This window comes from Falco biarmicus, chromosome 4 (assembly GCF_023638135.1).
Source record: "Falco biarmicus isolate bFalBia1 chromosome 4, bFalBia1.pri, whole genome shotgun sequence".
In the NCBI taxonomy this organism is placed as follows: Eukaryota; Metazoa; Chordata; class Aves; order Falconiformes; family Falconidae; genus Falco; species Falco biarmicus.
In genome coordinates, this window is record NC_079291.1 from 12,447,484 (window position 1) to 12,472,450 (window position 24,967).

General features: G+C 41.2%; 1 protein-coding gene across 2 annotated transcripts; it reads right to left on the reverse strand.

Annotated features, from left to right (window-relative positions):
• On the reverse strand, window positions 1–24,967 carry ENTPD3 (ectonucleoside triphosphate diphosphohydrolase 3). Of its 2 annotated transcripts, none has more exons than XM_056338192.1 (11): window positions 24,662–24,967; window positions 23,936–23,986; window positions 20,674–20,794; window positions 15,339–15,456; window positions 11,627–11,777; window positions 10,698–10,857; window positions 8,436–8,666; window positions 7,731–8,003; window positions 7,524–7,634; window positions 6,904–7,041; window positions 1–3,893 (listed from the first exon to the last, which is right to left on the reverse strand). In XM_056338192.1, the coding sequence occupies exons 3-11, from the start codon at window positions 20,791–20,793 to the stop codon at window positions 3,660–3,662; spliced, it is 1,536 nt and encodes a 511-aa protein (XP_056194167.1). In that variant the 5' UTR covers window position 20,794; window positions 23,936–23,986; window positions 24,662–24,967; the 3' UTR covers window positions 1–3,659. The 2 variants fall into 2 exon arrangements, with proteins under 2 accessions (XP_056194167.1, XP_056194166.1); XM_056338191.1 differs by lacking the exon at window positions 24,662–24,967 and adding an exon at window positions 24,192–24,390.

Consider the following 24,967-nt stretch of genomic DNA (forward strand, 5'->3'; position numbering starts at 1 on the left):
TGCATTTCATTTCTCTTTCTTATGGGCAATTAATTTATTGCTGCTTCTCTTTTTAAGGTGGGGTTTCTTCTAACTTGGAACTGCTGCTGCTCTTCAGCTGCTAAGTTTTCAGATCTACATTATGATGGTGAACTTGAAAGAAGCCCTAGCAAGTGTCCCTGAATGAAATGTTAATAGCATCTACAAGTTGTTTGTGTGTATGTATGTAACACACACACACAAAATAAATCAGAAGAGTAACTTGGTTTTAACCACGAGGGTTACCTTGCTGAGAATATGGATTCTGGAGACAATGAGCACTGTTCACTCCAGAACTTCAGTTGTGCAGTTTGCAAATTTCTGTTGTCCAAAGCATTTCAGACAAGTTATTCTTATTAGAGGGATAGCAGATCTCTATCAGGATGAAAATAGTGGTTTAGGGGAAGAAAACCCAACACAAAGTAAAAAGTACACTTGCTTAGCTTTTCACAATTTTATTAATCTTCATAAGCAGGCAGTAAAGAGTATAAAAAAATAAATAATCTATAGTTTGCACACATTCCCAAATGCTGTTAACATCACTGGCTCTCCAGAGATCTTAACATTACACCCACTGATCTGGTTCCGACTTGAACTTGGTGGAGGATTTAGCGGTGGTTACTGAAGCCATAACCATCCCCATTGCCTCACCTCCCCTTCAGAAGCGCCCACTACAGCCAAGGGTAGCCAAGCTGGCTGCATGTCCGAGCCATGTTTGTTTACTGTAACACTGAACTGCAGCCACGGCGCTAGCCTGGAAGAAGCTGTATGCTATGGCAGTGCAGCTGCCTGGCTGGAAGTTCAATAGCTTTCAGCTTGCTCAGCTGAAGCTGACAGCAGAGATAAGACCAAGCAGGTGGGTATCCTGGTGATACGGGAGGGAGATTATATACATAGGGAGAAGAGGGAACTACTGAAAAAGGAAAACAGAAGGTGATTCATGGAGGGAAGGCATTCTTTGAACAGGTACTGGCTCTATCCAAGTCCATCTGGAAGTCCAAATGATTTTTGAACAAATTTACTTTCTTTAGCTGCCAACTCTAAGGAGACTAGCATCCAAGCATTCCATTTGTGCAAACCCACATCTGAATGGCCCTGCCATTCACAAACAAAGGAAAGCAAGGGTTTTGTGAGGCAAGTAAATATTCCAGAATACCATTTCCCACATAAATTTGGCAACTGAAGAGAATATTTTAATGCTTTCATCCAACTGCCTTTTTTTTCCTTACCCTTAATGCAGTTCCAGATACCCACACAAAAGACAGAAGCTTTATCTCATGCCAACCTCTGTAATGTCCATGCATTATGAAGTAAATTTTATCAGATGTCACTTGGGTGCTACACAGCACTTCATCATCGTTTAATACCTTCTGCCTTGATAATGCTACTCCAGTAAGACTGACAGGACATAGTAATATACCAACAGAGAAGAAACAAAGCCCTCACTGCTGATCCTCTTGAAAAATCACTAGCTTTCCCCCCACACACACACATTTAAAAAGATATTTCTTTCCCTTCAAATCACCTATCAGCCTTTGAAAAGCAGAAGAAAATAAAACTCCAACCCCACAATCAAACCTGAAAGTAAGAAGGTGACATAGAAACAAAAGACATAAATTGAAAATGTTATTCATGGATAAAAATACTGGCCATTGTTCTTCTATCTCATAACCTAATCAATACATGGAATAGATGAAGTTGAGATAAAAACACATTATGTGCCATTGGGATTCATAACTCAATGTTAGTTTGACTTCTCAGTGTATGCATCAACAAGCAGATCTCTTAGATGCAACACGTGTGCAGAAACCACTACTCACATGGCCTCACAGACTTTAGCGCTTGTTAGCAGTGGGGGTTGAATATGGTGATCTCCCTTTTCGTTTTTACTTTCTCACACTGAAAAGCTCCATGCATGAAATTGATAACCATGCCTTCAGAGAGGAAAGATGCAAGCAAGGGATACAGAAGGAAGGAATCCTGAGAAGACAGAGAGGGAGGAACATACAAAAAAGTGTTCAGTGGCAGCTATTTGTAGGATGTTTGGGGAGATATGGAGCTCCACGTAGGTAATCTGGGCGAGAGGAGATGGTAGAAGGGGAGAAGTGAAGCAGAGATGCTCTTTTCTTCTCTTGCAGCCCTGAAGAGTACAGCGATCCCTTCTTTCTGCTAACTCTAAGGCTCTTCAGATATATCCCCTTGCAGCTTCGCAGACCATGTTATGGTGGAATTAACAGAAACAGTGTACAAAGGGAAGAAGAGATGGCAGATGATGGGGCAGGAGGCTTTTTCAAAGGTTATTTCAGAAGCCAGGTGAAGACCACCAAAACCATACAAAAGACAGGCAGGTAAAAGGGGTGGGCACTGACCATGAAGAACTCCAAGCAGCAGGTAAAACTGCAGTCTTACAATTTAAGGGAATGAGAGGTTTGGTGAAGAATGCCTGGGATTTCAAGGCTGTAATCTCTCTGCAGCAGGAAGGCAGCAGCACTTCCAGGACAGCTCTGGAGATAATGTGTTTAACAGAAGCATCTGCTAGGTAGGTCCCAGTGCTGTTGAAGGAACACTGAGGTCAGGACAGTGGAAAGGCCAATCAAGGCACCACAGCCATGACTGCAGCTCCAGCAATGTGTTCCCCAATCCCCTACAGAACAGGTGTTCTGCTGGCCTGCAGCCTGGCTCCTATTCCTCTTGGCCTTGAATGAAGAGCTTAATAAGTTAATGCTTCAGAAGGTCCTAGGTCTGAGACTTTATCCAGACAGTTAAAATAATGTATGTACATGACAAGTCAGCACTGACTGCAACCACCTGAGATGAGCAGTATGTGGGGAATACAGGTCAGTGCTTGAGAACCTACAAAAAGTATTTATGTGAAAGTTAGAGAAAAGGACACTGAAAACTCTAGTGGCTTCTGGAGGTAGCTGTGATTTAGGTTCAGTTACTAAAGCATGAAAGCATTTTGTTCCATCTTCAAAGCAAATCTTATGTACCATAGTAGAGGCATCCAGAGATCTCCATGATACCAGAAAATACAGCTGAGTTTTAAGACAAGCTTGAAAGTCCTGTCAGGTGTTGGCAGTTTATTACACCTTTATGTAGTGGGGATCAAACAGTTTGGAACAGCAGTAAAACCAGTTCTATCCCAGCTGTTTCTTTCAGTTCCCGTCATTAGCCAGTGCTTGTTCCAGTTTCAGTAATTAGATTATTTGAGGGCTTTTAGTGTCAGCACTGCACACAAGAATAGCTATCATGTTCCTGCCTCCCACAATTCCTATTGACTTGTTTAATTTTATCTTAAACAACTGCCACCGTGATCTAATGCATCAGCACTTAAGTTTATCCGTTAGTTAACAAACAAAAAAAAAAATACATACCTGACAGGAAAAGGCTATTAATCCCTTATCAAGCAAAGTGATGTATCTGCCAATGCTTTCTCTGCCACACGCTGGACAAATTAGTTTTACAGCAACAATTGCCAAAATATTTCAAAAGCACTCCACCACACCACAGATTCCTTTGTGTCCCTTCCCTGTTTACGCTTCTGGTCCTGAAGTCTTCTTGATTTCGCCCTCCATTTTTCAAAAATAAAGTCCTACTTAATAGCACTATAAAATTCTTGGTTTGTCTTCAGTAAAGTTCATTCATTGTGGAATAAATACATGTTCAACATGACAGATATGCTTCCGATTACGTGACACAATACACAAGTAAACAAGGAAGAGAAGACACAACAGTGCCGTAGCTGTGAGGAAGACGAGGAGCCCAGCAAACAAAGGAGGTTTCAGAGGTAATTGAATCAGCTTGCCTTCTGCTGGAATCATGTTCGTGAGGCTTAACATGTAACCAAGTGACCACGCTATACTGCTGTTACCAACCTGAAATAAAGACAGAAGAGTCCTATTCCTGTGGACTTTTCAAAGAACAGAGGTTCCAAAAGCTCAACTGCTGATGCTGACAACCACCTTTTTAAGTTAGCAAGGAGAACACTTTTGTGGAGTATACAAAGAAGATACAGAATTATTTTAAATTACCCGTTTTTTGTAGTTGCAGAGGATGCTAATAAAATTGGTCACTGGGCTAAAGAAATGAGACACAGGTATTAGATGGATGGATACAAGGACTGTCATACAGATGAGACACGCAGTTAGGGGATTTTCAGTGCAAAAACCATGCTTTAAAAAGTCAACACTACTGTGCTAATTCCTAGAATTAGCCCCTCATCTCAGCCGAATTCTAGGATGTTATTTAGTTCAAGCAAACAAAAAAACCCCACAAAGAGTCCCACTGACATGGACAAAGGAGGCCAGGGTAAAGTCCCCAGAGCAGGAACTCTATCACAAACCAGCACTAGGCTTCTCCATTTAAAAAATAAGCATAAGTGGAAAACTACTTTGGAACAGGTGAAACAAAAGCAAGGGGGGTAGGTTTGTATTTGCTCCATGGTCCTGCTTTACAGTCTTTCCCCACTTCTAACATGAGCAACACAGTTTATCAATTTTCCACTGTCTTTTTCATTAAACCATCATCCTGCCACTTGATAAGCACAGGATCGAAGGGTGAAGGTAGAGTGTCCCTTGCCATCCTCCCAGACGCCCAGACACCAATACTGGTTTGCCTATTTATATAAAACATAAGTACACATCACTGCCTCCTACAAATCAAATGACAACTTAAAAAAAACCAACAACCTATTGTTAAACAGCATGCAAAAATATGGGAGGTAAGCATTTCAAGATAAATTGTTGGAACTCATTAAACAAGAGCTAGCCTAGAGGGCTAGCTGCAAGATACATATTTGGTTTACACTCTAGCATAGGTTGCTTTCTTTCTCAAAGGGCCCGCACCACCTTCAGATCACTCCAGGTAGGTCGTCTAGGGTATACAACAGGACAAACAAAGCTGAAGTTGCATTGTCCTACAACCAGCCATCCCTCCCAAACTCATTTGGCTTTCCATCTTTATTACAGGTCATCTCACCCTGCAACAACAGAGATGAGTTTGCCTGAATGGCTGCCCCTAAAGTGGTTTGTTTAAAATTTGCAAAAGCAAATTTTGGAAACCAGCCTCTTTGGTTATTCTTGTATAAAAAGCATCATGATGAAGTTGAGGGATAAACTTTAACAAATTATTTAATGTCTTTAATGAACAGTTTCAAGCAGTCACCTACTGGTTGTAGGAGATCACAAGAGCTTACAATATTTGGTCCTTTTTGTAGTTGCACATATCCCAATACCTTTTGTTTAACTGATAAAAAGCAAGCTACAGCAACAGGAACTGGAACATGACAGATGAACAAAGGGGTAAGATGGATCAAGGTGTTTTTTCATTGCTAAGCAATGGCAAAAACTCTCAATATGAAATTTAGAACTTTTGCAAATCATCTAGCTCTAGATCTCACCCAGATCTTAGCATTGGGTTAAGGTTTTTTTTCATTGGTTATGTTCTTTAATTAAAAGGAAATATAGTAAAAACCCCTATATTTTTGCATAGGCAAAAACCCCCACCTTCTACTCTTGGAAAACCTGTGTTGTTATCTCTGGGGTAGCTTAGTTGATCAGTCAACATTTAATTAGGGGCAGATCTAATTAAAAGAATGTAGTTTTTCCTTTTGGAGTTTCATGATTACTGTAGTACAAAATCGAGGTAACAAAGTTGTTCATTTCAATTAATTCTTTTGCATTTTTATTTTGCTCACTATTTTTATAGTTTTGGCTAAATAGAGAAAAATATTGCTTGTTTTTGGCTGCTCCCATCTGCTGGGGACAATACAAGATATTTAAATATCAAGACAAATCCACCCGCACCAGGTCCAGATTAAGATCCCAAAGTAAGATCTACACTGATTTCCTGGCAGAAGGACTAAATTCTGGATGCTCCTCCAGAGCTGCTAATGGTTGTCCACCAGAGGACAAAATAAGGCAAAAAAAATCCTACTTGATATTGCACCAGTAATAGATATGACTGCTCAGAAAACATTGCTTGTAATTTCTTATGCACAGCTTGCCAGCATAGCCTGCATTTAAGAATACTCCATAAAGATCTACAACCTATTCTCTTGTTGGTTTTGCATGCAAGTGCTGAAGCATTTCCAAACTGTACAATGATTAAGAGTCAGTCTGGGACAAAGTTTTAGAATAAGGCTCTGTACAGTAGCAGAGAGGAAAGGATGGAGTCAGAGTGTGCTGTGGGGACCACAGTTCTTCATGTCACAGTTCGGCTTCTATAGCGGCCATGCCTTCTGATTTGGAAGCAAAGATTTCTTAGCAGTAGCTTTAGAATGGATATAACGTTTGTTCCAAGTACTCCGTTCTTTATCAGAAAAACTGAGGTCAGGGGAGAGAGAAATGCAGCTATTAAACATTGTAAGCTTTCTCTCTCTGCCAACTGAAAGCCAGTATCCCAATACAGATTCTTATTCCAGAGAACTTGATTATGGCACAGATGGATATGCCAGCTGAGGATGAAAACTCTCCTATTTGCTTCATCACCACTTGCTCACTACAGACCAACTCTCCTACTTCCACCAAGGCTCTGCCAGCAGACAGAAAAGCAGTTCTCCAGCTCAGCAGGGTTCAGGCAGATCACTGCCTAGAGCAAGCCACCACTTCAACAAACTGGGGCAAGGTTTAAAACACTATTAATTTGATCCTTTCTTAAAGCTCCTTAAAAGAATCTAGGCAGCATCTCCAAATAATGCTGCAACCCCTGGAAACAGGCTGAAATTGCTACTGAAGCTTAAACAGTGTCTGACTTACACCAAACATTTGATAATCACTTACAAAGGCTGTTTACCATCACTGTATTTTTGTAGAATGCTGCATCTCCCATCTCCTTCTAAACTTCTTTGGATTAAAATAACAGTAAGAGAAAATGATTATTACTTACCTCCTTTTGAAAACGTATCTGTGGCCAAGTTTCTGTATCAAAGTTGTAACCGTGTACAAGCAAGTAATAAATGAAATGGGCTGAAAAACAGTAGGATCTAGCATATACTTCTTCAAATTTAGGCAACATAAACTGGAGCTGAAAGCAAAAGCATTTTTTAAAACATGTATATTATAAAAACCCAAAGCATTTGCCTCTCATAACTAGAGAAAACTTTGAATTCTAATTAGAATTTATTAGCATTTTTCAGAAACACAAAGTGAAGTTGTGGATAACTAGATACAGACATTTAGTAAAAGAAGGACCCTGACAGCTTATGTGGAAAAAACTGAAAATAAACATAAAACTGCACATAAAAGATGGAGATGTTATGGTTCCTAAATTTTCCACATCACCTTTACAGCATGGTTAAAACAGTGAAATGAAATTTAAAAACCTAGTCCAAGTTTCAGGCATGCTATAAATACTACGTGGTTTGATGTACAGTGGGAAAATAAATGTTAAGGTTGATAGAGACCTTCTGGATACTTGTCCAGTCCATATTCTTGTCACATCTCCCTTTTACAGATAAAAAAGGGGGGGAAAACCAAACAAAAAAACCAACCCAAAACCCCACTTACCTGTGCCCAGCTCTGTGAACAGAAAAACCACATACTTGAATTGAAGTCAGCTAGGGAAAAATGCCCAGATAAATTCAAAGCATTAATTGTATAGTAGAATCCTGAGAAAGCCTATAGAAAGGAGTAGATGACAAGCCTGTTACTTTCAGAACTACAGAAATGAAAAGCAAACAAGCTCAGAAAGAAATGCTGTGTTTGCAAACCTACCACAAAATTCCCTTTAACTTTTGGCTGATGCATTCCATCAAATGGACAGTCTTCTCTGTCTCTGCAAGCAGTGAAGTTAAACAATAAAGAAACCATCTCCTGGCACAGACCTGGATCTCCTGTTCCACGAAATTTCACAAGCTGGTTTGGGTAATAATTTGCTGGTCTCAGAGACTGTGTACAAAGGCTGCTAGAGAAGTACTTCATCGTTAATGCAGTATTATAATTCAGAGGGTAACATGGGTTATCCACATTAGAACTGTTGTTTGATTTCTGGAAAAACAAACAAACAAAAACCCCAGTCAATGAAGGCTACTCAAAAGCAAGAAAGACCTAATTTGACATTAACTATGAGAATCTTTTTAAACCACGTATGCATGTATTTTCATTCTTTTCTCTATCATGATCAATACAACATCGCTGATCATTAAAATGCATAGAAACTCCTTCCTCCAAAATTCATTGGCAAGATCAGCAAAACACAGGACTAGCTGGGCCTTTTTGTCAAATGGTACAAAACTCTCACCAATTTTTAACAAAGATCTTTGTATGAAACCTAAGCGCATTTGTCCACAACTAAGCACAAAAGAGCTCTTACTCTAGCCTCCAAACTCCACCAAAGGAAGGCAAACACAAGCCTGAGAACCTGCTCGGACAACTACTGAACACCTGCAAGAGCAACATAGCAAAGGATTTTAAACAGACCTGGAACAGCAACACTAAAAGCCTTTTCTCAGCTTCATCTCTCCCATAGCACTGGAAGCTATGAGTGTAGACATTGTAGTTGTAACCATACAACTTCACTTGCAAGGTGCTGTTGAAATTCTTCTGAGAGTCCTCTGGGATAAATGAAATTTGAGTGGAAGCTCCTCCAAGATCCAGTGCACCCATAGTCTCTTTTCTGTAAGGATGGACCCATGTCCTCCAAAGATTTCTCTACATGTAAAAATAAAAGCAAGGCTAATTAGAAATACCATCTGCTTGTTGTTCCTTCAAGGTTTTCTACTCTTTACTTAACTTTTTGAGATTTTCCCCCGTCTTTGTCCTCCACACTTAACAAAAAAATCTTTATCTCTAAGGAAAACATGCAAATGCTTTTTTACATATGAGGGATATACATTCACAGAGTGAAATGATCTTTAAAGATGGAAAAAGGAATGCAACGTAGCTTTCAACTCAGAGGACAGCACAATGATCAAAGCACAGGACTAGCCAGATCAAGTATCTGTACTAAGTCCAGATACCCATGAGATCTTGAACAACTCTGGATGGAAACAGCATGAGTTGCTTGTTTCAAGGCAAGACGAATTATTAAAGGAACAGAATATTAAGAGATCACACAGGAAAAGATCGTGAAAATAGAAACCCAGAAAAGTCAAATGAAAGCTCATCAAAGTCAAAAGAACAAGGACCCCTAATCTGCACATTTCCTTCACTGAAGCTGCAGGGGCAATAAATCTGATCCATTCAGCTGGCATTTCTCCCTATTACCAAAAACATCCCCTAAATTCTGTATTTTATCTACACAGTCCCAGTGCAGACTATAGATTTTGTGTGATTATCTATCTCAATATTTACTATTATTTACTGAGCATGATATGAATGTATAAATAAGAAGGGGACAAACTTTATGGGGTAACAAATACACTCCCAAGAAAATTCTACAGTGAAAGATTCCCATTAACAGCCCCTAGCAGAACTTGACTCCTAGCCTATTGTCACAAGAACGGTAAAAATTTCTCTCTCCTACTAGTGATATTCCACACAAGTTTTCACAAAACTCACTATACTAAACTGGCTTCACAACATCTTGCAGTCCCTTCAGTAGTCCTTATGAATCTGCCATATGCAATTTGATGTTTGGATTATTAAAATTCATGTGGTAGAAGATTGACAGCACCCTGAAGTTCATGACATCATTTTTGTTGCCTGCAATGAGAAAAGCTTTTCCAGAACGTGTGATTTCAATACTGTTTTTCTTAACTCTGCAAGAGTCAACATATTCACTGCAAGTTATCACTCAAGACCACCAACCACTAATTCCTGCTTATTAATTGCCATGATCTACCAGGAACTGTCCAACAGGACAGCTAACAATACTCAGGGGTTTGGCTGAAAGCAAGACTATCTGGAAGAAGTGCAGGTAATGCTAAAGGAGTACACTGCTGCCACGAATACAGATGAGCACTTGATGATCATCTTGTACAGCTTTTACTGGGACTGAAATGATGCTGAATATCTTTATATAAAAAGGGACCTTCCAACACATTTGATTCCCTCTCTGCTATGAGGCTCCTGCCTGACCCTATTCTGAGTTCAACGACAGCAGAAGTATCTTTGTATTGCTATCACTTTGCCTGGACAAGACAGTATCACAGATCACTGCTCATAGCCTGCAGCTTCTCAGCAGTATTGGAATGAACTGTATGCGAGTGATTTCTGGTTCAGCTGAGGCATATTTGGCCACATCAACTTAACCACCTTCACAGTTTCAAACAGTCTTGTCTGCTTAAAACAAGTGAGCCAACACTGCCAAATAATTTGTTGACACCTAAGCTGTGCAGATCCTTCACCAGTAATGCTGCAGGGACAGCAACCACCTGAGGAATGCACAGAAAAGTAGAACATCTTAGTTGGCACCACTGTCAAGACAATATCTGTCACACTTCACATAGCAATGCATTTAAAAGCAACGCAACTTCTGCTTCTAGGTAAGGCATCTGATGTTATTTAGGGAAGAGTCTGTTTTGTGGGTTAACAATTTTACCTTTGCCATATCACATTCCTGTAACATCATATTCTTTGATTTGTGTTTGCTTTGTTCTATTACTGCCACAGAAAGACCCTGTTATATATTTCAGTGCAAAATGGAAGTTATAGCTATGTTTTTAACAGGCATGTCCTCTCAAACATCTCATTTATAAGAGAGAAACAGCAAGAAGAAAAGCATGCAGTTTTTCCACACACCTCTAAGAAATTGCCCATTAAATAGTTGGCTGTTATCCATCCATACAGCCCTTCCTCTGGCCCAGTTATGATTTGTGCACCCCTAAATTCAAAAGGTTGTGTTCTGAAGTAGTTTTGAATGCTTGCAAGGACTTCATTGGCTGCCGTTTCATTTTGCAACCTAAGCAATTCACAAAACATGAGACACTGAGCATCTGGAAAGGCAATTTCATGTTTATTGTTCACTGACTAGCAATTCAAGAAAACTCCTACAATCACCTAATTAGAAAAAACAGACATTGTTTCCCTAAAGGAGAAGCCTATGATAGGGAACAACCAAGTATCCAGCATAATTTCAGCAAGCAACTCCCCCACTACGTACAAGGTTCATTCTTTATCGTACAGGTCCATTGGTGTTTTGTTTCTTATATAAATTCTTTTTAGTGAACTGAGTGCTGATATGACAGCTTCTGGTTAAAACAGTCCTGGAGCCTTTCTTCCCACTCCGTTTAGCAATGGACCAAATATAAAAAGCCAGTTTGTGCCAGGGCTAAAGCCACAGACAGGCCCCAAAAGCCACATTACACCACATTCACACTCAGAAAACTTTGCAGTGTCTAGCTTTAACCTGCCTTTGCTGCCCACGGGTATGCACAAACATTATCTGTTTATGTAACACTGAATTTTAAGACAGATATGGAAAGGAAAATTAAACTCTTGCCTTCTCCAGAATAAAGCAAGCATTTTTTTCAATATGGCATAACAGGATTTTTATACAGCCCTGCTTCTCCTATCAAAAAAGCTAATTAAATTAAATTGGCTGGGCTCCATTTCCTTTTGAGACAGCCAATTTCCAATAGATAAAAATGCATCCAATACATTTTTCAAATTCTGTTTTCACAGACTTCTGTGTTAGTACACATACAGAGAAGTTCAAGTTTCTGCCATACCTCAGTAGTCTCATGCCAGCTGTAGCCCCCAGATAAACAGAAGTATTTTTATGCAGATGAACTGGTATTCTCTCCTTGACTTTATTCAGACAGTCATCAAAGGGTTTGGCAAGAGCTCCAGGGTTACTCTCATAGCTGGATATACCAGGACCTAAAAGAGAACAAGTAAATTGATTTCATTCTGCTTTGCCAACTACAAATTAGCCCAATTAACAAACAGGTGTCAAGAGAAAGAGATTCCCTCTTCCCTCCTGTAATTGCAAACAAGGATAGGATGGTTGAAAACTGAGTGCTTAAGGAATAAACAGTGTAGCAACTGTCTCAGCTGTGTGAGACAAGAGAAGATACTTGCAAACTGCTCGCCTGTGTTTCTGTATGTACACATATACACCCATAGTACCATACCTAGCGTAGATATACAGTGTAACCATATAACAACACAATGACAGCAGTGCTATAATTGATGAGGAAAACAGGTTTACTTATAGCAGACACTGTAGGAAATAGTATGTCTAACGGATGCAAAATTTCTCCAATCTGCTCAAGTACAGAAAATCCCTACTTCCACAACCTATGACAAAAATTTCCTAATCTGGTTTGCCACAACTGTCATTGACACCATGGCACCTCTACAGCTCACTGCTCTTGACTGAAAATAGAATAAAGAAGCTCCGCAAGGCATTGCTGGTGAAATTTCAAGATGCACACAAACGGCTCTTGAATTCATAGAGGTCCAAGTCTAGGCTGGTACATGAACTACCAAGTATTTCACAGCTTTCCAATTTCCAAAGCCTCCAAATAACAGGAATGAAAATTATGCCATGTTGCATAAGGCATAACTATTTGAATAATTAACATCAAACCCTTTCTTCCCTTGCTTAACACTCCAAGGACCAGCAGGACCTCAACTTGTTCAGGCTCAACTTGGGTGTGCATAAAAATTTTCCTTACTAAATTCCCTAGCTAAGGAAGTTGCACAGGGATCCAGGCATTCCTACAAAGCCACTGTCCCACAGAGAAATCTGCCAGAACTCCACCTAGTTCTCCTGTAACAGCCATCTCTCTCACAACCCGATCCCAAGTTAAGCAAAAGGTGAACCACACATGTTCAGCCACACTGCATTAATAAAAGCAGAAGAAAAAATATGTAAGACTTTACAGACTCTACACTCTACCACTCCCTTTTTCACAGTATGAACTTAAACATTACCATGTCATCATTAGATGTTCACAGCCCTGGTTTGGACTAAGACTTTCTAGAAGTCTTAAATCTAGCATAGCCAGGCCTGGAGCTGAAAGGAAAGCTGTTACCAGAGGAAAATGGCAGCAACTGCTGTTTTATATCCCCAGCAGCTGCTGTTGCCTCACACTCCTTTGGTGGCAGCAACCTCCATCTCCCAGTGTTCACAGAGAGCAGGTCACAAGGAAGTGATCATTTTGTCCTGGACAACGGCCTGCTTTGCCAATGCTTAGAGCCTGACCAGGACAGATTAACTGCAATATACAGAAAGGATTTTGAACTGGGGCTGGCTTCCACACACAGGGGCAGCGGTACCTAATAAAGGCAGAAATGAAATCATAAAACCACCATGGAACTTACAGAGTAATTGGTCATTTGACTTTCAAGTTCAGTAAGTATGTGAAGGTCTGCCTCCCAGTATGCCCACAACCACCCCCTAATTTAAGTGCTTAAGGTTATGGTTAGAGGGTCCCTAAAGAAATATGGACAGATGTGTTCGCCGCTGCCCCCCACATAGCTTAGTCGGGGACCTCTTCCATAGGCTTTCCGTCCCCTCCAGTGCAGAGTCACCCGAGACTGGAGCAGTGAACCCTTGCAATTTTGGGTGCTGGAGGATGAGGAGTACTTTGGTTGACCATGGTTAAGGCCCCTCTGGACCTGAACACTTCACAGCAATTCAGATTCCTCCATTTTGCAATTTTTTGTATTCTCCAGAGGTAAAACAAGATCTAAACCAATTAAATTCATAAAGTACTTCTGTGTCATTTTTTGAGCAGAATAATGCAATTTCTCTGTGCATTTTTCTCACACCAGAATTCTTAAAGGCAACATTCCTGATGAGTCAAGACATGAGCTAGCACAGCGTATCTCCCACCCTGGCAGGCTGGCTGCCATTCCTGCAGTCTTCAAGGACATACCATCAAGCACATGATAGTGCATTACTTCTGTGCACATTACACTTGCTTTTCTTTCCCTGTTCTAAAACTGATAAGAATGTCCATACATATATTTAACGCTGAAGATAGAAATGTTGGTGCTGTTAAGAAAGCATTGCCTTTTACTCATCTCCTAGTTACTCATGGATCTCTATGGCTACGTCTCCAGCATCTATTTCCTGACACAAAGAGCGATGCAGGATTTTGCATGATCATGACTAACGGAGAAGGAAAGAGAAAAATTTGCTTTGAACACCACAGTCATTACCAGAGATCAACAAAACTTGTGCTGAGACTTCCTGAGTTGCCCCACCTTCTCCTCTTACCTAACTTGCACACACAAACCAGTACACTAAACAAAGCAGTACTGCTGATGTCAGTATCTTAGAGGATAATCTAAAGCTCATTTAATTCAGCATAGCAGAATTTAGGAAGTTTGGCTTCCTGCAGAAATCCCTTATGGATTAGCTACTGGTTAATAATGTGGATTTCTCTCCCCTGCCTGGCCACCTGTCTTCATAAGACGTGTGGAATTTTGGTATCTTTGAAAGCTTAGTCAAATGTCACTGGAGTTGACTAAGAGATTCAAAAGCTGTTATAAAGGAGCAAAACAAGCTATTAGAACATATACTTAACCATACCAAAGTGTGAACAAAAGTCAGTCTAGTCTAGCATCCTCCCTCTGGGAGGAAGCAATGAAAAACCTCAGACTAAAACAAGGCAGGCAGCCAGTAGTACTTGTTGTGGAACACCTTCCAGCAGGGCACAACTGCAGGTCTTCCTGAGCCAAAGGCCAGACCTGCATATTTGATACAACTGTGACATCCTGCCAGAAACAGTTCTGCAATTCCGGTATTTTACTTGATAGTTTTATTAGATGCTTCCTAGTTCTGCAGCATGGAGAAGCTCCTCCTGTTCACCTTCTGCATGCCTTTAATAATTTCCCATTGTTTGCCTCCCTCCAAGTAATTACAGAACAATTCCAGATGAATTGCATAAACCTTGTTTCTCTAGGAAACCTGACTCAAAACAGCAGAGTGGGGTTTTTTTAAACATCACTCAGATTTCTGGAAAATATGAACCAATTTGTCAAACTTCTATAGCATAGCTGACACCCATTTTTTCCCCTGTCAAAATGAATAGCCAACACCTAACAAGGGCTCAATCCTCACTTTTCTAAACAATCTTTTATTTCAAGCTATTTTAAAATATATTTTATAGTTTCCTTTTAAAAGAAATTATTTCAGTGCACAAGGACTAAACATTTACAGGGCCTGATTTTCTGTAGATTGAATTCTATCTGCACCAATAATACACTGCAATGGAGTAAATCAAGTTTAGCTACAATTTCCTCTCTCCATTGCAGATTTGAGCACCCTGCTGTATCAGTAGGGCTGACACTGACAGATACAGACAGAGTCTTAACAGTTCTTGTTCCCCAGCACTGAAAAGGGAACACAACCAAAAAAAGCAGTCTTAAGTTTCCAGATAACCTCTTCTTGGAGACTAGAAAGAAGAAACTTCCATCTGAGCTTACCTTTCACACTGCATTTGAAGGTTTGGCTTACAACTCCTGTGTCATTTTCTTTTTCTGCTGGCCATTCATAGACGTAGACTGTAGTCCGAGAGGATCCAGCATCAAGGACTATTCCATACTGGGGAGAAAAAAAAATAAGACATTAGATCAAGAAACAAACAGTGACAGCTTAAAGGCCCATATGCAGCTGTACTTCTTTGCACCATCAAACACTTTAGGAAATGTATGCACAGCATATTAACAAGAAAGATTAATTCTAGTGTTAGGCACTTAGGCATGAGACCAACAGCCAAGCACAGAATGAATCTGGCTGCAAAACAAAGAACATATGACATATCCTCAATAATTAATTCAGTGGGGATGGAGAATGCTCATCTTTCAGCATCAGGTTCAAAATCCACAATGACACACAGATAACACTGTGTTAGGGCCTGATTTTGCAGAAAGTTCATTTCCCACTATCCCAGCTACACTCCCTGGACACTGAAGGGTTTGATGCCTAAGCACAGGCTTTAGATTCAAGGATGCACAAGGGATCCATAAAGCTATGAGCAAAGAGGTAAAGTACATAATAGTCCACAGTGAGAATGATGTGACAAGTCTGGTTCTTTTCTAATTGCCCCATAAACCTCTCCCTTTCAGTGGTTTAGGCAGTCCACCTGAGAGTTTGCCACTGAAAACAGGCTGTGCCAGCGTGTGAGGCAACAAAGAGGGAAAGAGAATCAATATTACTACATGTTTATTTATGAAGTAAAAGAGAAACATTTACGTGACTTGCCCCAGGTCACTTTGTCTGTGGGATTAAAGCACAGGTTTATCCATCCCATTCTACTACTCTACCAAATCAGTCATCCCCCCTTTCCCATCTTTTATGGCAGCAGACAACAGTAGCAACTGAAGGCAAACTGCATAAAGGGAAGAAAACTACAATTCTGCTTAACGGCTTTATGATCCCTGAAAGGACGTTTAGCTGCCCCCCTCTTCCAAAGTGATCTAATCGGTAGGAATCACACAGTGTAGGGTTCATTTCTCTGTCAACCTTTTTTCTTTTAAAAAAGACAGATGCCCAGGAGCCTGACAATACTGAAAAATGAGAGCATCCATCTGGCTGCAAAGCAGTAAGTGCCCTTGCAGCAGGCCAAGAAATTTCATCCCACTCCCTCCCTGGGGAGCTTCAAGTCTGACCAATAAAGATCAGTTCTTCAGGTGGCAAACCATTCAGCTTCCACACCTCATTAGTTCCCAGCTTCCACTGTAATTCTGCAGACCCCTGGCCCTCAAAGAACTACCAGCAATACCAGTCTAGTCTGTTTCCTAGAGGACTGCTAGATAATGAAAATTCCATTTATACTTACCCAGATTATATTTACTCTGATAACCAAAAGGTGAAAGGCTTCCCAGATACTATCAAACCACTATGTCATCAGGTTCCATTCAAGTAACTACTTGAGCAAAGATACTTTGAGTATATTTCCCCCTCCTTGAAAGAGAGATGAGCACTCTAGTTACACATAATACAGTAATGGTTAATCTGCTCAATAGCTATTAATTAAATCTGGTCTCAGTCAGCCTGAAGTGCCACCCATAAGCTTTTAACTTAGCTACTCTTTGAGCTAACTATCATGTTCAAGTAGAGCTGATAGATAAATTAAGTATTGTTACCTCAGCTAAGCATGGGGCTTTTTGACCTACTTCCATCCTCCTCTGAATTTCCCAGCTTCCTTCCTGAAAGTAATAGATTTCCATCCCAAAGAGTAATCTGAACCAATGTGTGACTGACAATTTTACTTTCTTCCTCCTCCTCCTCTTTTTCCTACACAGCCTCTTGTTTGCTTTCAAAGAGATGTTTTTGAAAACTTAAGGGTGACTCTGGAAGCTCCTCAGAACTTGGGTGAGGTCACGCTGTGTAACTGGCCCATGCAGCCTCATGAAGTGGTGGTGATCGGTGAGAAGTATACCAGGTGTTAAGACTAAGATTAATCTTTAAAAGAAATTAGGGAAGATGTAGCATTTTAAGAGGGTGAAAGAATTCTACATGCCTTGTCTCAGCTTGCTGCCCAAGACAAACTGGTTGAATTAAAATTCTCTGGTGACATTACATTTCTGTGGAAGTTGCAAGTCAGATCACCTTTGGCTGCCTTTTAAGGACAAGCAGTGCCTCTCTGCTTTCAAATGCACTGCATGGGACTGGAGCACAGGCAACCCCTTATCCTGGGCTAGCAGCTATTAAAGAACAGAACGACTTTTTCTGCTTCCTTTCCCCTCTATTTCAACTTTCCCTCTGAGGATTTCTATGTCTCTATTCAAACACTAATGGAGAAAGCTAAAGGCCTGGGAATTCCCCAATATCCAAGAACTTCACCATCTAGTCAATGGACTAGATTAGTCAGACAAGACAGGGAGACAACATTAACCCTGGAAAGCTTCACAGTTCTGGTTTCTAAGGGAAAAGGGAACAGGGAGGAAGAACAAAGTGACTTAAAAGAAAATGCTTATTTTTGGGTTTACTCATGCCCAATGTATCTCTAACACAGAGGTGACCATGCTGCCTACAGCATGAAATAAATGTGACACTTCACTTCTTGGGTCTGGCAGAATGACTACTGTACGCACTTACCAGAAGCTGAATAAAAACCAAGGTAACAATAAATCACTTTGTGTCTCTAAAGGCGCACTCACCTATCTTTTTTTTTGGCTGCAGCTGGGCTGACTAAAGAGACAACTACCCCTTCCCCTATCAACTGTCCTTCCCTTGCAAGAGGGTACTCCTTGCTCACACAGCTACCTGTGTGAGTGACAACTACCTATACTATTTCAGAGACAGTTTCATGCTATTCACTCAACCAATCTGGTTGTGGCCCAAACAGGTAAGGGATATTCATATGAATGGCTTTGCAAGTACATCCTGAAGAGTAATAATCCCAACGGGGAAGCAAGAACAAGCCCCAGGATTAATCACCTTTTCAGACTGAATACCATTCCCATAGAAGGATGTACAAATGCACAAACCCTTAAAGCAGGCACTGTTATGATGGCTGAATCCGCCTTCCAATCACTTTGGAAAACTGCCACAGGAAGCTAATAAGCTAAACCAGTGAAAGGGAAAATCGAGGCCACAAAAGTGGGATCTATGCTAGAAGCACACTTCAGCTACATAGGTTTGAACTACTTCTAATGAAGTATAGCATCCACAAACAAAGCAAAACACTTCCTAAGAGCCAAAAGAGGTATGCAAAATTTAGGTGTAGAAAACTGTACCACCTGGAAAGACAAATTAAAGAAACACAATAACCAAGGGAGGGTTTTTTTCTCTTCAGGTCTCACAAAGTATCAGCAGACAAACACAAATTTCTTTGACTAGCATTGTTTACAATTCTGGACTTCTTCACAAACTATGTTATTAAGGATGTTTGCACTCTCTTTGTCACTCTTCTGACTTCACAGTGTATGCCAATGAGTCCAGTTCTTTCAGGGACTCAGCCTCATGCACATGGGCAGGTCCTTCCTTCACAAATCACTGGCTTAATCTTCAGATAATCCAACCACCAAGGAACCAAAATATTTAATTTTGCAGCAACATTTTAAAACATCAATGGTGTAGCAGATAATTTATCTCTTGTGCCACAGAGGAGTGAACTTGGACACTCTCAACATGTATCCTGGAAATCGGCTATTATGCCACACATAACACAGACTCTAGTTGTCCTTCAGTAGCTGTTTTGGTTTCATGGAGAAGAGCCAGAAGAAGGCGGCGGCAGCCATTTACAAAGAGTAAGTCTGTTTTCACTATGTTATTGCCATATTTAATTTTAATCAACTGCTAATTTCAGGACACTGCCATTTCCAGGCTCCATCATATCAACTGGAGAGTTTCACACTGGCATACCGAGGTCCTCTCTCTGCTCCTGAATAATTACTTCTTGTGAGTGCTAATCATTTGCTAAGGACTCAGCATCTCAGGAATCAAACATAGGGTCCTCCGTATCAGCTGGGATTTTCTGCATTGGCAGGCTTACAGCCCAAAAAGAATTCCAAAGCCTAGGCACCTAGCAAAGGAACCGCCAGTCTATCCTCCAGAATAAGCCATGAAGCCATTGTGATACAGGAAAGCATATCTTCCCACCTAAACTAGGTCCAGATAGTCAAGCTGGGTCTGATGTTTGCTCAAAGAGTAAGGTAGACAATTTTATCGTTCTGAATGTGAAAATTAATTAATGACAAACAGAAGTGATATGTAGGCTTTAGAGAGTGGCTTCAGCATTACACATCAGCCTAGTCTTGCCTTGCAGGAAGTAAGGCTGTTGCAAGCAGAGATTTGGGGCACAACGGGGAGTAAACTTGAGGCACTATGTCACCATAACAGATCCCAGCACACACATCCTGCCATACCACGAATACACATAAAACTGGTATAAGAATACAGTTTTATCCTATTGTCTGACTCATACACCACCAAACAATTCAGACAAAGCCAAAGGTGCTTATAATCCCATGAAGTGTAATGAGACATTAGCCTATCGCTATCAGTATGTGAACTATCCAGTTAGACACATAGGCAGACGGAAAGGTAGAAAGGACTTCAAAGAAGGATCTGATGAGGTTTATATGCTTGTAGCTATTGTGGGGAAAAACAGAGAACTCAAAATGCCAGACTGCACAGCTTCTCTAGAAGGCTAATTTCTACAGCTTTGCCCTCAGTTGTGTACATCTCTCATTGAAGAATCTGCACACATATTCCAGCAGCACAAGGCAAAGCCTGAATTCCAGAGTACTTCAGTTTGTCTTTCCCAGTTTGCTGTGCCCCTCCTCATGAAGCTACTTTGCTTCTGTTAATATCCAGCAAGTACCAATGTGTGGAAAATCATGAAGTGCACTCTCACAGCCCAAATGCTTTTGATACACAGAGGCAGTCTGCAAAGATTTCAGCATAAACTTCCTAGCTGTACCTGGGGGCAGAATTTAAACGCTGGCTATTTCCCAGCGTTTTTATACTTTAAAATTTATTCCAATTATAAAGTATATTTTAAAATTACTTCCAATCTCTAGAAAAAATAAAAAATCAGTGGCATATTCTCCTTGTCTGGCCTTTCAGTCTTGACATTGCATGACAGGCATTGGACAGGGAGTCAAGGAGTGCTTTTCCTGCTTTGCCAGTGACTGTCGTCTAGACCAATCCTCTTTTCTCTCAGTTTCAGTTTTCCCATGACAAAGTTGTGACTAAACTTTATGGCTGTAAGCTCATTTGAATCACCCCATAAAAATTAGTTTAGAAAGGAACATTATTAAATATCAGTTCAAAACATTGTTCTCCTTCCTTAGGTATTCTAAGACTTACCTTAAGCCCTGGGGAAAGGATCTGTTGCCGATTTATCTGAATCACTGCAATAGCAATGACAAGAACTATGCTTAGAAGAAGGAACACTTGGGCAATAACACTTGGGGTTCTGGTCAGCATCCTGAAACAACAAAAAGGGAGACACTTAAATAATGTTATAGGATTCAGTGATTCAGGGTCTGAAGCCCTGAATCAGTTGAGAATCCTCATAAAATCTGATTTTGTCAACTAGATTACACTACATGGAAATTCTGTGTTCTTGTCAAGAACTGCTGGGTCTTTTGCTAGCCCTTTTTATTGTCTAGAAGGGGTGTGTCTATATTGTCATGCTAATAATGCCAGATTTCACCCTCAGGTGCTAGTCTGCTCATTTCCCCCAGTGCCTACATGTAGACACATGCTCACCATCTCCCACTGCCTCAGGAGATGAGAGTACTGGGCAGGCTGAGGCTAGTGCACACTCAACGATCCCATGTACGCCTACAACTAGACACAACCACAGCCATGTACACACAATGCTGGCAGCTGCAGAGCAGAGTTGGATACTTCTGCCAGAGACACAAGGTTGGTGTCTATAATAGATACAGGCTGCTTCAGTAAGAAACAAAGGAGGTTTTAAAAATGTTAGTCATCCTTCTTCTAGCTGCTGATGTGCTCATGAAGTATGTTTGTGTGTGTGTGCATATTAATACAGAGCCTATTACTCTGCACTACATATAAAACATAAAATACACAGTTTAACTCACAGATTTTGTGATGAAAAGTTACTCTAGATCAACATGTAGTTACATTAAGCAAACCCAAAGGTGACATGAAACATGCATATTGACTATAAGGCTGTTTCTATGTTCATATCCTCTAGAAAGGCTTTCTAGGACTCAAAAGTGGCTTAGGTTTCCTGTAATTTCTTTTCATCCTTTATTTTTGCATGTCCCTGGCCAGACAACTCTTCACCCCAAAAAGCTTTTCAGTACCTCCAAGTACTGACAACCCCCATGTTAAAAATTCTTATGCTCCACAGGGCTTGAGGACAAAAGAGGTGGCTGGTGGGAGATGGCAAGCTTAGAAATGTCAGAGGAACACAAAAGGAGAACTTTCCTGACTTTCCATTTTCAGAAACCAGTTATGTTGGCAGAGAAATATCAAGTTAGCCTGGCATGTTCTATCCTGACTCCCATCTCCTAATTCTTCCATACTGATGGTGGAGTATATCAGTGGCTCTTCAGGGCTGCCCTGCTGTTTCAGCAATTGCCAGTGCCAATCTGTACTGAGGACAGGAGCTAAAAAGGTAGTCTACAGTTCACAGCCACAATGCACTGGGTCAGCCCCATTGTACCTGCAACTAACTCATGGTCTTCTCCTTAGCTCCAACCAGAGCCAGAGGGCTGAGGGACAAGTCAGAATAAATGCTTCACACAATTTCCATATTCTAAACCCCATGGGTTCTTCAGCCTGTTTACTTGCGGTCCAACATCTGTGTTCATATTCAAAAGAGAAGCAAGTTATTTGATTTGCTCTGGGACTAGCTTCACTCTGAGTGTTGCCCGCTGCTGCTGCTTTCCTTCCTTGTCTTCTGATTTCTGCTGTGAAATCTCAGATTGGCTTTCAGAAACTTTTCATTTCAGCCTGACACATCTCACTTCCAGAACGTCATTTTTTACACTCATTAACCCCCTTCTCTAAATCCAAAGAGGCTCATACGGTTTTAAAACATACGGTTAAAAAACAAGGTTTACTGCCAATCTGCTCTTCCAATACTTTCTTTTCTTGGCTTCGTAATAGCTTTATCTTAATCATCAGCCAGTTTTAACAGAAAATTAACCAGCCACATTGATGATTTATTTACTGCTGTCCATTGCTTTACTATTGTGAGGCATTCAAACATCATGTACACATTGCATAAATGACAGAATGAAATCTTATTTTTACTGTTAGAAAATAAGTTAACACTTAAGATGAATTCTCACTGTAACCTGTGGATGATGTCAGGGCATGCTAATTAGAAACATTTAAACAGATCGATTCATTTTTGAAGACACAGCAGACTTTAACTATAAATTTATGAATAACCATCTGGATAAAATACTTGTCTTTAGAGGGAGAAAAGATCTTTTTCTTCAGCTTTCAACTGTCCATGGAGTTATCTATAACTGTAAAGTGACTGAAGGAGAACTATCTTCTTGCAAACTAATATATACCAGTCACTCCTGGATCAAAGCACTGATGTTCAGCGCTGGAAAAAATAAGTCATTATCAAAGGAAAAAACTCAGGGCAAATGACTCTTTGAAAAACTAAAGCATTACTAAAGGGCAAAGCAATTACCACTATTATACTATTAACACTGAAGAACATCCATGATGACTGCTGAAGTATTTTCTGCTGCATCCATTTGTAAAGGGGAAATCGAAATCTTGGTTTGTTGAATTTCTTACATGCTTCCTGGGTACTGGGATTTGTCTTCATCAGAGATTATTTCTCTTTTTAAAATATTTTTTGAAAGGGAGCATATTAGGTAAGGGAACACCTCTTAAGATGAATACTCCTCATACAACCTTATCCCACTGGCAATCAGAACAATTTAATCAGAGAATGATCTCTAAATCCTGATTTAAGCAACAGCCTCTGTGTCAGAAGGACACCTTACACGCCATGCCCACTTGAAGTTGTCACACAGTTGACATCTTTGCTATCTGGATTGTGCAAGATGCTGCAGGATTTCATATAACTAGATCAGAAGCACGGGGTCATATTTACTTTTAGCTACACTCAACTGTCTCACAGACATATCAGGCAATACAATCATACTTGTCTGTTCAAGAAAGTCTGTAGAGATACCAGAGAAGAGTTCATTCACTCCACAGTTTAAACAGAATTGTAATGCAAGTAACTCTTGCTAACATTGGACACTTGTTGGCAAAAAGCCAAATAAAAGATTTTAATGAATTATCAAAAAGCAGTTGCATTCCATTATTAAAATGTCATCCTGAAGCGAGAAACAGCATAAATACATATTTTCCACACCCAACTAAGTACACTGGGCCACACAGGAGCATATTAGAAGGATCACTTTCTACATCTTACTTCAAGCAAAAAGAACTGCTACCTGCAAAGGCAAATGGACTAAACTTCTTCATGCCACCAACATTTTGAGTTTAACTAGGTTAAATACACATTTGTATAAATGACAGTGCATATCATATGCTGGAAATCCTTTTTCCAAGTTACTTGAAACATCAAACCCCACTTTTTTGAGGTACTGACCTGCTTGTTCATAGGGTGGGTAAGCAAGCACCATAAATATCTTTCTTCACACTATAACCGGAGAGATAAAAAAACCAGTAGCATTTATTTGAGGCGTGGTCTACAGGTAAATGTTTTTCAACAGCCGAAAAAAAAATTCAAAACGCCAAAAACCTCAACACCCACAGCATTTCAAAACTCACAGTGAAAACCTGTGAGGAGGTATCACAGGCCTTCCTTCGGAGGAGAAGAAATCAAGTAAAAACAGCACGCTGACCCAACATTAGCAGCTGAACTTAGCTTTCCCTCAGCCCACCGTCGTCCCGGGTGAGAAAGCTTCACACAACGATTGTGACTTGCGAGAAAGCACAAAGTTCTCCCCCCGAAAAAACCGTGGAGAGACAGAGACACGCTGCCCCCCGCCGCCCGCGGAGGGATAGAGTGAGGCTCCCGCCCGCCGCCTCACCTCAGCGGGGCGGCCGCTGGGCGGGAAACCGCCCCTCAGCCTGGCCCTCCCCGCCCCGGGATCCCCGGCCCCCGCCCGCCTCTCCCGCATCCCGACCCGCCTGCGCCAGCCGCGGCTGCCCCGTCCGTCGCGGGCTGAGGAGAACGGGCACCGGGGGCACCCGGGCAGCGGCGGCTGCCGGACCCCCTCGCACCCAGGGGGCTTGCGGAGTCACTCGCTGGTGGCTCGCCCTCTACTCCCTTATTTCCAAATAGGTTTAAAGGGAAAAAAACCAAACACACTTGCAGGTAGAAACTCCGGATGAATCGATTCAAGGGGAGGAGGATGATCTGCGGCGAGTCGGCGTATCTGGAGCGTTACTGCACCCAGAGCCGTGGCGGCGAGCCGCAGGGGTGCGGAGCGAGGCTGTGCCTAGCGGGGAGCGCCGCCGCCGGGCGAGAGGAGCCCGGGAAGGGGGGCCCGGGGTGCGGCCCATTCCTGTCAGCCTGGCTCATGCCCTGCCGCTGTTGGACCGGCTCCAACGGGGGGGCAGCCCGTGCCGTGCCGAGGCCGACCGGCCGCCTGCCGAAACTCACTGCCGCAGCACG

Bases quoted from the DNA above. Each gene is read 5' to 3' on its own strand.
- ENTPD3 (XM_056338192.1), bottom strand. From the start codon at position 20,793: ATGCTGACCAGAACCCCAAGTGTTATTGCCCAAGTGTTCCTTCTTCTA. The intron at 15,457-20,673 runs GTAAGTCTTAGA...TTTTCTCCCCAG, and splicing joins TCCTTTCCCCAGGGCTTAAG to TATGGAATAGTCCTTGATGC. The intron at 11,778-15,338 runs GTAAGCTCAGAT...GTTCTCTTTTAG, and splicing joins CTTCAAATGCAGTGTGAAAG to GTCCTGGTATATCCAGCTAT.